This window comes from Nerophis ophidion, linkage group LG19 (assembly GCF_033978795.1).
Source record: "Nerophis ophidion isolate RoL-2023_Sa linkage group LG19, RoL_Noph_v1.0, whole genome shotgun sequence".
In the NCBI taxonomy this organism is placed as follows: Eukaryota; Metazoa; Chordata; class Actinopteri; order Syngnathiformes; family Syngnathidae; genus Nerophis; species Nerophis ophidion.
The window spans coordinates 36,172,063-36,185,110 of NC_084629.1; the positions used below are offsets into that span (position 1 = coordinate 36,172,063).

Below are 13,048 nucleotides of genomic sequence, written 5' to 3' on the forward strand. Positions count from 1 at the left end.
GAAACTTGAGGAACAACACTAGTAGAACCAACCTAAGGTGGGAATTTGAGGAACACCACAAGTAGAACTGACCTAAGGTGGAACCTTGAGGGACACCACTAGTAGAACTAACCTAAGGTGGAACCTTGAGGAACACCACTAGTAGAATTAACCCAAGGTTGAACCTTGAGGAATGCCACTAGTAGTACTAACCTAAGGCGGAACCTTGATGAACACCACTAGTATAATTAACCTAAAGTGGTACCTTGAGGGACACCACAAGTAGAACTAACCTAAGGTGGGACCTTGAGGAACACCACTAGTAGAACTAACCTAAGGCGGAACCTTGATGAACACCACTAGTATAATTAACCTAAAGTGGTACCTTGAGGGACACCACAAGTAGAACTAACCTAAGGTGGTACCTTGAGGAACACTACTAGTAGAACTAACCTAAAGTGGAACCCTGAGGAACACCACTAGTAGAACTAACCTAAGGTGGAACCTTGAGGAATGCCACTAGTATAACTAACCAAAGGTGGATTTTTGAAGAACACCGCTAGTCAAACTAACCTAAGGTGGAACCTTGAGGAGCACCACTAGTAGTACTGACAGTACTGTAGAATGATGTGTAGCAGTATTTAGTATTTTAACAAATATATACACGTGATTGCAGTATTTAGTATATATCTTTTTAATGGAACAACCTCAGAACAAACTTGAAAAAGTCAAACAGATCGGTCTTCATTCACAGTTGAAGTTATAAAGTGGCTCTGGAGCAATCAAAGCTGCTCACACGGTCAATAAGGTGGACACTATGATTGAAATGTGTATTATATTCATGCAGGAGAACATTTTGTTGTAAACTGTGAGGTGTGTGTGTTAAAATCATGGTTCTTTTTACAATTGACAACAGATGTGAACAAGAGCATGTATTGTCTGTGTTATGATGTAAAGGAGGGGTGTTTTGCTGTAATGTAGAAGTAAGTGTGTGTCAATGAGAGGACATTTTATGACTTTTCTTAATTTGATTACATGCTATAACTTTATCGTTATCATTTAAGAAAGTTCCACGCCTCCCCATTTATTTGGGCGTTCCCTGATTACATCGCTGCAGCTGCTTCTAAGGGGAGGGGTCTCATTACGCAGCAGCTTGCACTGGGTCGCAAACAGCTCTAACAAAAGGGTGCTTGGAGCGGTGTCAGGTTTGCCCCCTGCTAAGGTCCTGCCTTGTGGCTGTCCAGATCTGAGAAACCGACACCTCTCCGATGCATTCCATCGCATAGAAAACTCATAGAAAACAAATTGTGATAACTTATACAGAATTATTCTGACCCACCGCCAACGCATTCACGTATTGGACGCACGTAAAAGTAACTTTACTCGAAAACAAACAGGAAGTCGGCCATCTTGGTTTCCGTCTGACCTTTTAGGCCCAAAACAGGGGGAACCGACGGCATGGAGCCAAACATTGATCTGACGGCGAGCTACAAAACTTTCAACATCTATAACTCGGCTCCGCAAAGTCCGATCTTGATTAGAGTCGGTACAAATGATTATGAAGGCGCCCTAAAGTACTGGTCAGTCAGTACCTATTCGTACTAGGTTTGTTCCATTACCAATATTTTGGTACCAGGTACCAAATACTGTACTTGGTATCATCACAGGAGATGTGAGGTTTAGATCCACCCATGGCGTTGGTTACATTGTGACGCCGGTGAGCTATTGTATCCTCCTATGGTGTGTAGTGAAGCATATTTAGCTATTCCTCATCCTCAAGTGATAATTCTACTTGTAAGAAACTTAAAATATTTGTGGCTAAAACACTAAAGCGCCTCTTTTTAAAGATGCTTCAGTGTTATAACTTCACCTTTATCTTTATTTTTTACACCAAAAATGTGTCCGTTCTCCCTTTTCTGTCCACACGCTGTGTCTGCTTGTGAGTACTCTGTGTGCGTGCGCTGCCGAACATGCTCCTCTGCTCGTAAAACCAGCAATGTCACCACGTTGGACCGTTTTAAAGGCCTGAAAAACGCGCTCAATGTAGGAGAATAATAAAGCACGGGCCTGAATTAGAGTTGAATAATTTGATACGTGAAGTCTGTTTTACCGATGTGGTGATATCCATGCTGGCAAAGAATAACGCACATCTTTCACTTTCACATGTAACATATTTTTATAATTGCAATTTTGTCTTTAAATAAAATAGTGAACAAACTAGACAACTTTTATTTTAGTAGTAAGTAAACAAACAAAGACACCTACCTAGTATTTTGTCTACATTATGAGGGACAAACTGTAAAAAATGGATTATTAATCCACTTGTTCATATCCTGTTTATATCTGCTTACTTTCTCAATTCAACACGTTCTATCCACACTTCTGTTCAAATGTAATAATCACTTAGTCTTCTCTTCTTTGATACTTTACATTAGTTTTGGATGATACCACACTTTTAGGTATCGATCTGATACCAAATATCGGACCCACCGGATCATCCATTCGTCATATTCAAAGTCCTCATGTGTCCAGGCACATATTGCATGACTTTAGAAACATAATATGAATTTTTAAATCGATGTAATCATAATAATATCGACTAGCTACGCTCTTGTACTTGGTATCATTACAGTGGATGTCAGGTATAGATCCACCCGTTGGATTTGTTTACATGCAAGCGCGCTAGCTTTTGTTAGCGGTGCGCTACGGTGTGTAGTGAAGCATGTTTAGCTATTCCTCGTCCTCCTAGCAATAATAATAGTCTGCTTGTAAGTACCTCTGTGTGCGTGCGCTGCCGAAAATGCTCCTCTGCTCGTAAAACCAGCAATGTCACGACGTTGGACCGTTTTAGGGCCTGAAAAACGCGCTCGATGTAGGAGAATAATAAAGCACAGGCCCAAATTAGAGTTGAAAAATTTGATACTAGAAGTCTGTTTTGCCGATGTGGTGATATCCATGCTGGCAAAGAATAACGCACATCTTTCACTTTCACATGAAACGTATGTTTATTATTGCAATTTTGTCCTTAAATAAAATAGCGAACACACTAGACAACTTGTCTTTTAGTAGTAAGTAAACAAACAAAGACACCTACCTAGTATTTTGTCTACATTGTGAGGGACAAACTCTAAAAAATGGATTATTAATCCACTTGTTCATTTCCTATTAATATCTGCTTACTTTCTCGTTTCAACACGTTCTATGTACACTTCTGTTCAAATGTAATAATCACTTATTCTTCTCTTCTTTGATACTTTACATTAGTTTTGGATGATACCACACATTTAGGTATCGATCCGATACCAAGTATCAGACCCACTGGATCATCCATTGGTCGTATTCAAAGTCCTCATGTGTCCAGGCACATATTGCATGACTTTATAAACATATTATGAATTTTTAAATCGATGTAATCATAATAGTATCGACTTGCTACGCTCTTGTACTTGGTATCATTACAGTGGATGTCAGGTATAGATCCACCCGTTGCTTTTGTTTACATGCATAAGCGCTAGCTTTTGTTAGCGGTGCGCTACGGTGTGTAGTGAAGCATGTTTAGCTATTCCTTGTCCTCCAGTGATAATAATAGTCTGCTTGTAAGTACCTCTGTGTGCGCGCGCTGCCGAACATGCTCCTCTGCTCGTAAAACCAGCAATGTCACGACGTTGGACCGTTTTAAGGGCCTGAAAAACGCGCTCGATGTAGGAGAATAATAAAGCACGGGCCCGAATTAGAGTTGAAAAATTTGATACTAGAAGTCTGTTTTGCCGATGTGGTGATATCCATGCTGGCTAAAAAAAACGCACATCTTTCATTTTCACATGAAATGTATGTTTATTAATGCAATTTTGTCCTTAAATAAAATAGTGAACAAACTAGACAACTTGTCTTTTAGTAGTAAGTAAACAAAAAAAAGACACCTACCTAGTATTTTGTTTACAATATGAGGGACGAACTGTAAAAAATGGATTATTAATCCACTTGTTCATTTCCTGTTAATATCTGCTTACTTTCTCATTTCAACACGTTCTATCTACACTTCTGTTAAAATGTAATAATCACTTATTCTTCTCTTCTTTGATACTTTACATTAGTTTTGGATGATACCACACATTTAGGTATCGATCCGATACCAAGTATCGGACCCACCGAATCATCTATCGGTCATATTCAAAGTCCTCATGTGTCCAGACACATATTGCATAATATAAACATAATATACATTTTTAAATCAATGTAATCATAGTAGTATCGACAAAATACTCTCTTGTACTTGGTATCATTACAGTGGATGTCAGGTGTAGATCCACCCGTTGCATTTAGTTAGCAGTGTGCTACGGTGTGTAGTGAAGCATGTTTAGCTATTCCTCGTCCTCCAGTGATAATAGTAGTCTGCTTGAAAGTACCTCTGTGTGCGTGCGCTGCCGAACATGCTCTTCTGCTTGTAAAACCAGCAATGTCATGACCGATACTTGGGAACCGGCACTTTTCAAACAGAATATAGTACCATTTGGGATTCATTAGTACCGCGGTGCTATACTAGTACCGGTATACCGTACAAACCTCATTTTCTACCCTTGTCTGGCGGCATCAAACTGTCATTAAAGCCCTTCAGATGATCAGCTCTTCTTCAAAGCTGATATCAAATCCGTGGGCTGGGTTGTGATTATGACTACACATTGATATCGACACCAATGTGGGGGGAGGGGGTAATAAATTGAAAAGCTTATTTGGAAAAAAACATCAGGGTTATTTAGCGTTGGTTACTTATAATGTTTACATTGATTTCTAAGAGCTACAAAAAAACAAGGTTGCTGTGACCGAACATCATTTGCTCCAAGAGAAGCCAATCAATAATAATAATAATAATAATAATAATAATAATAATTCAGATATTTTAAAAAGCACCGAGCTTTCAAAAACATTGGAATGATGTCAGCAGCGTGTGCTCCAGTGGGCTCCTGCACGGAACATTCCATAGGTTACCATCACCAAGGAGCTTGTGACGCTGTCGCCTCTCGGTTGCCGTGGTAACAGACGTGGGGACGGTATCCCGTCTTCCCCATGGCAACAGGAATTTGTTGCCAGGGTCAAGCACTTCAGACCTTGTGGGGACATGCAGATATTTACATACATTAAAGATATTTTTTTTCCTATCCTTAACACTCCTTATGTAAGACTTATGCATTCTAAATCGTAAAATATGGCGAGTCGGAGGTGGCTGTCAATGCAGATATCGGGAGTGCACTATTCACCCATAAGGTACCCATAAAAAAACATCCAAAAAGGGCCAACAATGCTCCGTTTACATGTGGTGACCTGAATATTAACAAGTATTAGTCGTATTGTTATTATAAGCGCTAACGCAGAGGAACTACTTTTATAGAGCTAACTAAATTATGCTGCTATACCGACAAATCAAGCTGCTGCATCGCCTCTGAGTTGGTGGAAGTTAATTCTAGATTATAAATCATGCCTCTCACCTGGATAGTAGAAGGTTGTGGACATAAACCCGAAAGTTGGTCCACTTTGACATCCAACTAAGAAAAACACTATTTTTTAAAAAAACCCTTTGCGAAGATTAGGATGAATTGTTGATGTAAAGGGGAATATATAAATATCCCATCAGTCTTTATCCCAATGAGAGCAGACATTGTACTGTAAGTGATTGTTTTATTATGTTTGTACACCTTGTTTAGTACTTAGCAATACTGCTACATGATGCTTAGTGTTTGACCAAAGCTGCATCTGTTTAGCAAACAGCTTCTAAAACTAGTAGATCATCCTCCTTATATTCAGGCTCAAAAATAGAAGTTTCTGGATCGCCATTTGTCCGAAAGTAGTCTTTGTCTCTCATCAAGTCTGCCATGATTAGTAGTCTTCTTGTTGTTGAAGGGAAAGTGAACGTGATGCTTAAAATGATCAAAAATATGTCAATATTACATGTTATAATGAATGTTACTAGATACTACATATATACTTACAACATGATCAAAAGATGTAAATATTACTTGTTGTTATTAATGTTACTAGATACTACATATATACTTACAGTGTGTATATAAAACTTTGATGGAGGTTTTTGGATGTTTTAGAGTGATTTTTTGGCAGGATAGATTGTAAATAAAGTAAAACAAAGAAACATTTAAATTTTGTTACGTATAATGTCCGGATTTTTAAAAATAAGTCAGTTTTTTTGTAAGAAATCCTCACATCTCTTAGTACATGAGTCCCCTGCAGAGCAAGACAACCACGTTGATGATCAGGGACTGTAAGCCCCCCTTGTGGTTGATCACCTTAAAATGATGGAAATATGTAACTATTACATGTTATTATGAATGTTACTAGATACTACATAAATACTTACAGCATGATCGAAATATGTAAATATTACATGTTATTATGAATGTTACTAGATACTACATAAGTACACACAGCATGATCAAAATATGTAAATATTACATGTTATTATGAATGTTACCAGATACTACATAAATACACACAGCATGATCAAAATAAGTCAATATTACATGTTATTAAGAATGTTACTAGATCCTACATATAGTTTTACAGCATGATCAAAATATGTAAATATTACATGTTGTTATGAATGTTACTAGATACTACATAAATACACACAGCATGATCAAAACATGTAAATATTACATGTTATTATGAATGTTACTAGATACTACTTTTATACTTACAGCATGATCCAAATATGTAAATATTACATGTTAATATGAATGTTACTAGATACTACATATATACTTACAGCATGATGAAAACATATCAATATTGCATGTTATTATGAATGTTACTAGATACTACATATATACTTACAGTGTGTACATAAAACCTTGATGGATGTTTTTAGAGTGCTTAATTGGCAGAATAGTTTGCAAATAAAAAAATAAAAAGAAACAATTAAATATGTTAGATTACATACAAATCTTTTCTTGCCTACAATGTTTTCTGGATTTTAAAACATATGTACATTTTTTGTAAGAAACCCTCACATCTCTTAGTACATGAGGCCTCTGCAGAGCAAGACAACCATGTTGATGATCAGGGCCTGTGTGCCCCCTCTAGTGGTTGACCAGCTTAAAATGATCAAAATATGTAAATACTACATGTTATTATGAATGTTACTAGATACTACATACATACCTACAGTGTGTATGTAGGTTTTTTTTAAGCGCTTTATACGTGGAATAGATCGTCTGCTAGCTGACTTTTGCTCGCGTTTATTTAGGAATCAGAATGTATAAAAAGGAAAAAATAAACAAATGTGTTCTTGTATTACTTAAGGATTATGGATGATCGACAACATTGCAAAAAAGTGCATGTGGAAGTTGCCCTCTTGTGGGTTCTTCTGACCCCAAAGATCTTCCCGTGAGCCTGGTAGTCTGGTGTAACAAAGTTTTTATTCTGCGCACACGCGCCAGGTCAGCACTCTTTTCAATAAACTCAAACTCCAATTCCAACTACTGTGTCTCGGCCCGGCTGCTGCTAATAAGCATGGCAGGAGATTGGATGATCAGTTCCAGCTGGGTAATCCAATCACCTGCCAGCTGTGCTTCGAGGCCGACCCTTACACACCCAGCTCTGCGGCAGGCCCGCAGACCACGCACCCCCCCCCCCCCACCCCCGGTTCAATATGTAACTTAGGTTCAAAATTTTATTCCACCTCAATAATAATTTACTGCGACAGATGTCACAATTACATTAGTGAATGAGCCAGACTACACTTGCAGCAAGACTGAGAATAACTTAATGTTTAAGACTGCTGCTTCTCAGTCAGATAAAGTGTGTTCAATTCCATATCTTGGTATATCGAGTTTCTTGTTTAACCTCTATCATAGTTTAACTATTGCATTTGTATCTCAGAAAAAGTCATGTCTTGAAGGGACCCAGGATAGCTCAATGGTCAACACTGTGGGCTCCCAATACTGCGGTACTGGGTTTGTATCCCAATTGGTTTAATATGTAACTTAGGTTCAACATTTTGTTCTACCTCAATCATAATTTACTGCAACATATGTCACAATTACATTAGTGAATGAGCTAGACTACACTTACAGCAAGACTGAGAATAACTTAATGTTTAAGACTGCTGCCTCTCAGTCAGTTAAAGTGTGTTCAATTCCATACCTTGGTATATCGAGTTTCTTGTTTAACCTCTATCATAGTTTAACGATTGCATTTGTATATGAGCGAAAATCATGGATTGATGGGACCCAGGTTGGCTCAATGGTCAACACTGTGGGCTCCCAATACAGCGGTACTGGGTTTGTATCTCATGCAGTACTACTGGGTTCAAATCCATAACTTGGAAGAGCTTGGTTTTTGTTTTGCCTCGATCATAGTTCACTGACTACAATTGTATAGGAGCGAAAAGCAAATCATAACGGGACCCAGGATAGCTCAATGGTCAACACTGTGGGCTCCTGATACAAGGGTACTGAGTTCAAACCATATACAGGGAATCAGTAATTTGGCTGTATGGTGTCAAAACGACATACATCGTGGGGTGTTTCTTCTCCCCCACACAGAGTAATGTAATGTGCTAGTTGTTTGAGTAATATATAGTTGAAAAATTAAGTAAACACTAAAGACAATAATAATCCAAAATAAATAGTCAAATAGTCAATGATGACACCTGAGGGGTTACCTGTGTGTGTGTGAGTGAGTTTCATTCCTGAGGTGGGTGGGAAAAGGAGTATTAAGTTAATATTAAAGAGCGTTGACAAATGACCTCTCCTGGGTACAATTAAAATAAAACAGGTTAATTGTAATTGGATAAAAAAAAAAGTTTATTAAATAATTATTTTAACATTACATGGGAGAGGTGACACAATATATGTCACCTTGAAGCCTCCCGACAGTTTTGTAAATTACATGTCAACCCAACCGGGATTCAAACCCAGCACCCTTTAATCTGAGTCAACAGTCTTAACCACTGGGCTATCCTGGGTCTTGTGGAGAGACAATTTTTTTTCATACAAAAATGTAATTGAGGACTCCTGGCTCAGTAAAGTATGATGAGGTAGAATTAAATGCAATCAACCAGAGTGGGGTGTAACCCCGGTACCTTTCATTCCAAGTGAGCAGTCTTAACCCCTGATCTATCCAGGGTCTTGTGAAGACATGATTTTGTTCCATACACAAATGTAATCAAAGACTCCTTGCTCTTTAAAGTATGATGAGGTGGAATAAAATGTTGTCAACAAGAGTGGGGTTTGAACCCAGTATCTTTCATTCCAAGTAAGCAGTCTTAACCCCTAGTCTAGCCTGGGTCTTGTGAAGACATGATTTTGTTCCATACACAAATGTAATTGAGGACTCCTGGCTCAGTAAAGTATGATGAAGTGGAATAAAAAGCTGTCAACTAGAGTGGGGTTCGAACCCAATACCACTCATTTCAAGTCAGCAGTCTTAACCACTGGGTTATCCTTGGTCAGGTGAAGAGATTATTTCTTTCTATACACAAATGTTATCTACAACTCCTGGCTCACTAAAGTATGATGAGGTGGAAAAAAAATACAGCCAACCGGAGTGGGGTTTGAACTCGGCACCCTTCAGTCTGAGTCAACAGTCTTAACCACTTGGCTATCCTTGGTCTTGAGGAAAATAGATTTTTTTTCATACACAAATGTAATCGAGGACTCCTGGCTAAGTAAAGTATTATAAGGTAGAACAAAATACAATGAACCTGAGTGGGTTTTGAACCCAGTACCTCTCATTCCCAGCCAGCAGTCTTAACCACTGGTATATCCTGGATCCTGTGAAGAGAAGATTTTCTTCCATACACAAATGTAATTGAGGACACTTTGCTCAGTAAAGTATGACCAATGACCTCTCCTGGGTACAATTCAAATAAAATAGGTTAATCGTAATTGGATAAAAAAAGTTTATTAAATAATTATGTTTTACATTTTATGGGAGAGGTGACACGGTCACAATATATGTCACTTTGAAGCCTTCAGCCAGTTTTGTAAATTACATGTCAACCTAACCGGGATTCGAACCCAGCACCCTTCAATCTGAGTCATCAGTCTTAACCACTGGGCTTTCCTGGGTCTTGTGGAGGGACACATTTTTTTCATACACAAATGTAATTGAGGACTCCTGGCTATGTAACGTATGGTGAAGGTGGAATAAAACACTATCAATCAGAGTGAGGTTTGAACCCTGCACCGTTCAATCTGAGTCAACAGTTTTAACCCGTGGTCTAGCCAGGTGCAGGATGAGGTCTCTGCTATTTGCAGATGATTTGGTCCTGATGGCTTCATCTGGCCAGGATCTTTAGCTCTAACTGGATCGGTTCGCAGCCAAATGTGAAGCGACTGAGATGAGAATCAGCACCTCCAAGTCCGAGTCCATGGTTCTTGCCCGGAAAAGGGTGGAGCTCCATCCCCGGGTTGGGGAGGAGATCTTGCCCCAAGTGGAGGAGATCTTTCCCCAAGTGGAGGAGTTCAAGTACCTCGGAGTCCTCGGAGTCTTCGGAGTAATTGAGGACTCCTGGCTATGTAAAGTATGTTGGAGGTGGAATAAAATACTGTCAACCAGAGTGAGGTTTGAACCCAGCACCCTTCAATCTGAGTCAACAGTCTTAACCCCTGGTGTATCCAGCTGCAGGATGAGGTCCCTGCTATTTGCAGATGATGTGGTCCTGATGGCTTCATCTGGCCAGGATCTTTAGCTCTCACTGGATCGGTTCGCAGCCGAGTGTGAAGCGACTGAGATGAGAATCAGCACCTCCAAGTCCGAGTCCATGGCTCCTGCCCGGAAAAGGGTGGAGTTCCATCTCCGGGTTGGGGAGGAGATCTTGCCCCAAGTGGAGGAGTTCAAGTACCTCGGAGTCCTCGGAGTAATTGACGACTCCTGGCTATGTAAAGTATGTTGGAGGTGGAATAAAATACTGTCAACCAGAGTGAGGTGTGAACCCAGCACCCTTCAATCTGAGTCAACAGTCTTAACCCCTGGTGTATCCAGCTGCAGGATGAGTTCCATCTCCGGGTTGGGGAGGAGAGCTTGCCCCAAGGGGAGGAGTTCAAGTACCTCGGAGTCTTGTTCACGAGTGAGGGAAGAGTGGATCGTGAGGTCGACAGGCGGATCGGTCTTCAGTAATGCGGACGCTGTAATGATCCATTGTGGTGAAGAAGAAGCTGAGCCGGAAGGCAAAGCTCACAATTTACCGATCGATCTACGTTCCCATCTTCATCTATGGTCGTGAGCTTTGGGTCATGACCGAAAGTACAAGATCACGGGTACAAGCGACCGAAATAAGTTTCCCCCGCCGGGTGGCGGGGCTCTCCCTTAGAGATAGGGTGAGAAGCTCTGCCATCCGGGAGGAACTCAAAGTAAAACCGCTGCTCCTCCACATGGAGAGGAGCCAGATGAGGTGGTTCGGGCATCTGGTCAGGATGTTTACCGAACGGCTCCCTCGGGAGGTGTTTCAAGCACGTCCGACCGGTAGGAGGCCACGGGGAAGACCCAGGACCTGTTGGGAAGACTATGTCTCCTGGCTGGCCTGGGAACGCCACGGGATCCCCCGGGGGGAGCTGGACGAAGTGGTTGAGGAGAGGGAAGTAACTGGTTTTCAGGAACTAACCAAACACTGACGACGACGACTTCTGTTTTGTTTGACCAGCCGTTTTACTGCCTTGTTACAGACACCGTTTGGAAACAATGAAGGTATGTGAATAAATCTTCTAAAATTTAGTGGGTGTGGCTTATATACCAGAACGCTCTGTAGTCGGGGGAATACTGTAGTTTACAGGAAAGGAGAACTACTCACATGTTGAGAGGCAGCTGCACCTTGGCATGGGCCAACAGCTCCGAGGTAAGGGAGGCCACCTTTGGAGGCAGGGGCCCCCCTGCTGAGGAGGGCGAGGGACCCGGGGACGATGCGTCCTGCATACACGTAAAAAACATGTATTACCCTCTTTGTGTCTGCAGCTTTTTTTTCATCTCCAAATGCATCCTGGGCAGTAAGCAGCAGTCACAAAAAAAACACTCTTGGCTATAAACAAAGAAAAAAGTATTTTATTTAAATAAATCCGTCAGAAGTGGTAATTGGGAAATATATCAGCCGTATTTTTGGTGGCTTATTTCGAAGAGGCTATATTTCATCACAGATTTGTGGAAATTGCATCACGACGCAGTTGGCCTTACATCAGTCAAAGCATGCTCACAAATCACTTACCGGCAATAAAAGCACAGCCAGATTCACATAATCGAATGAATACATGAATATTAATAAGTGAGCCGATGAATCGTCCAATTAAAAGCATTTATATTCAACGTTTGTGGTCCACTGTACAATGGAGCTAACCTTCTTGTGCCTCGCATTCAATTCATTTAAATAAGTGCATTTAACTATTTAATTTAAATAAGTGCATTCAACTCTTTCAATTAAAGAAGCTCATTTAATTCTTTAATTTAAATAGGCTAATCCAAATTTTAATCTAAATAAATTAACTTAACTCTTTAATTAAAAATATAATGTAACTATTTAATTAAAACAAGTTCATTTAACACTTTAAATTCAATAAGTTCATTTAACTCATTAATTTAAAAGAGCTCATTTAACTCTTTAATTTAAATAAGTTCATTTAACTCCTTAATTTTATTAAGTTAATTTAACTCTTTAATTGAAATAAGTTCATTGACCTCTTTAATTTAAAAAAGTTCATTTAACTCTTTCATTTTAATAAGTTCATTTAACTCTTTCATTTTAATAAGTTCATTTAACACTTTAAACTAAATAAGCTCATTTAACTCTTTCATTTAAATAAGTGCATTTAATTATTTAATTGAAATAAACTAATGTAACTCTTTCATTGAAATACATTCATCCAACTCTTTAGTTTTAATAAGTTAATGTAACTATTTCATTTAAATATGTTGAATTAACTCTTTCATTTAAAAAAGTTAAATGAACTCTTCAATTCAAATAATTTCATTTAACTCTTTAATTTTAATACTTTCATTTAAATATTTTATTTAAAGGAGAGCCTTCAACTCTTTAATTGAAATAAGTTCATTTAACTCCTTAATTTTA

At 39.1% G+C, this 13,048-nt stretch overlaps 1 protein-coding gene across 1 annotated transcript in view; it reads right to left on the reverse strand.

Moving 5' to 3' along the window:
• The window catches only part of LOC133538349 (E3 ubiquitin-protein ligase SH3RF3-like), a 269,084-nt gene that overhangs the window by 32,601 nt on the left and 223,435 nt on the right, over window positions 1-13,048 (reverse strand). Inside the window, exon 5 of the mRNA XM_061879912.1 lies at window positions 11,783-11,898. Coding sequence (XP_061735896.1) covers window positions 11,783-11,898 — 116 coding nt within the window. The remainder of the gene's footprint in view (window positions 1-11,782; window positions 11,899-13,048) is intronic.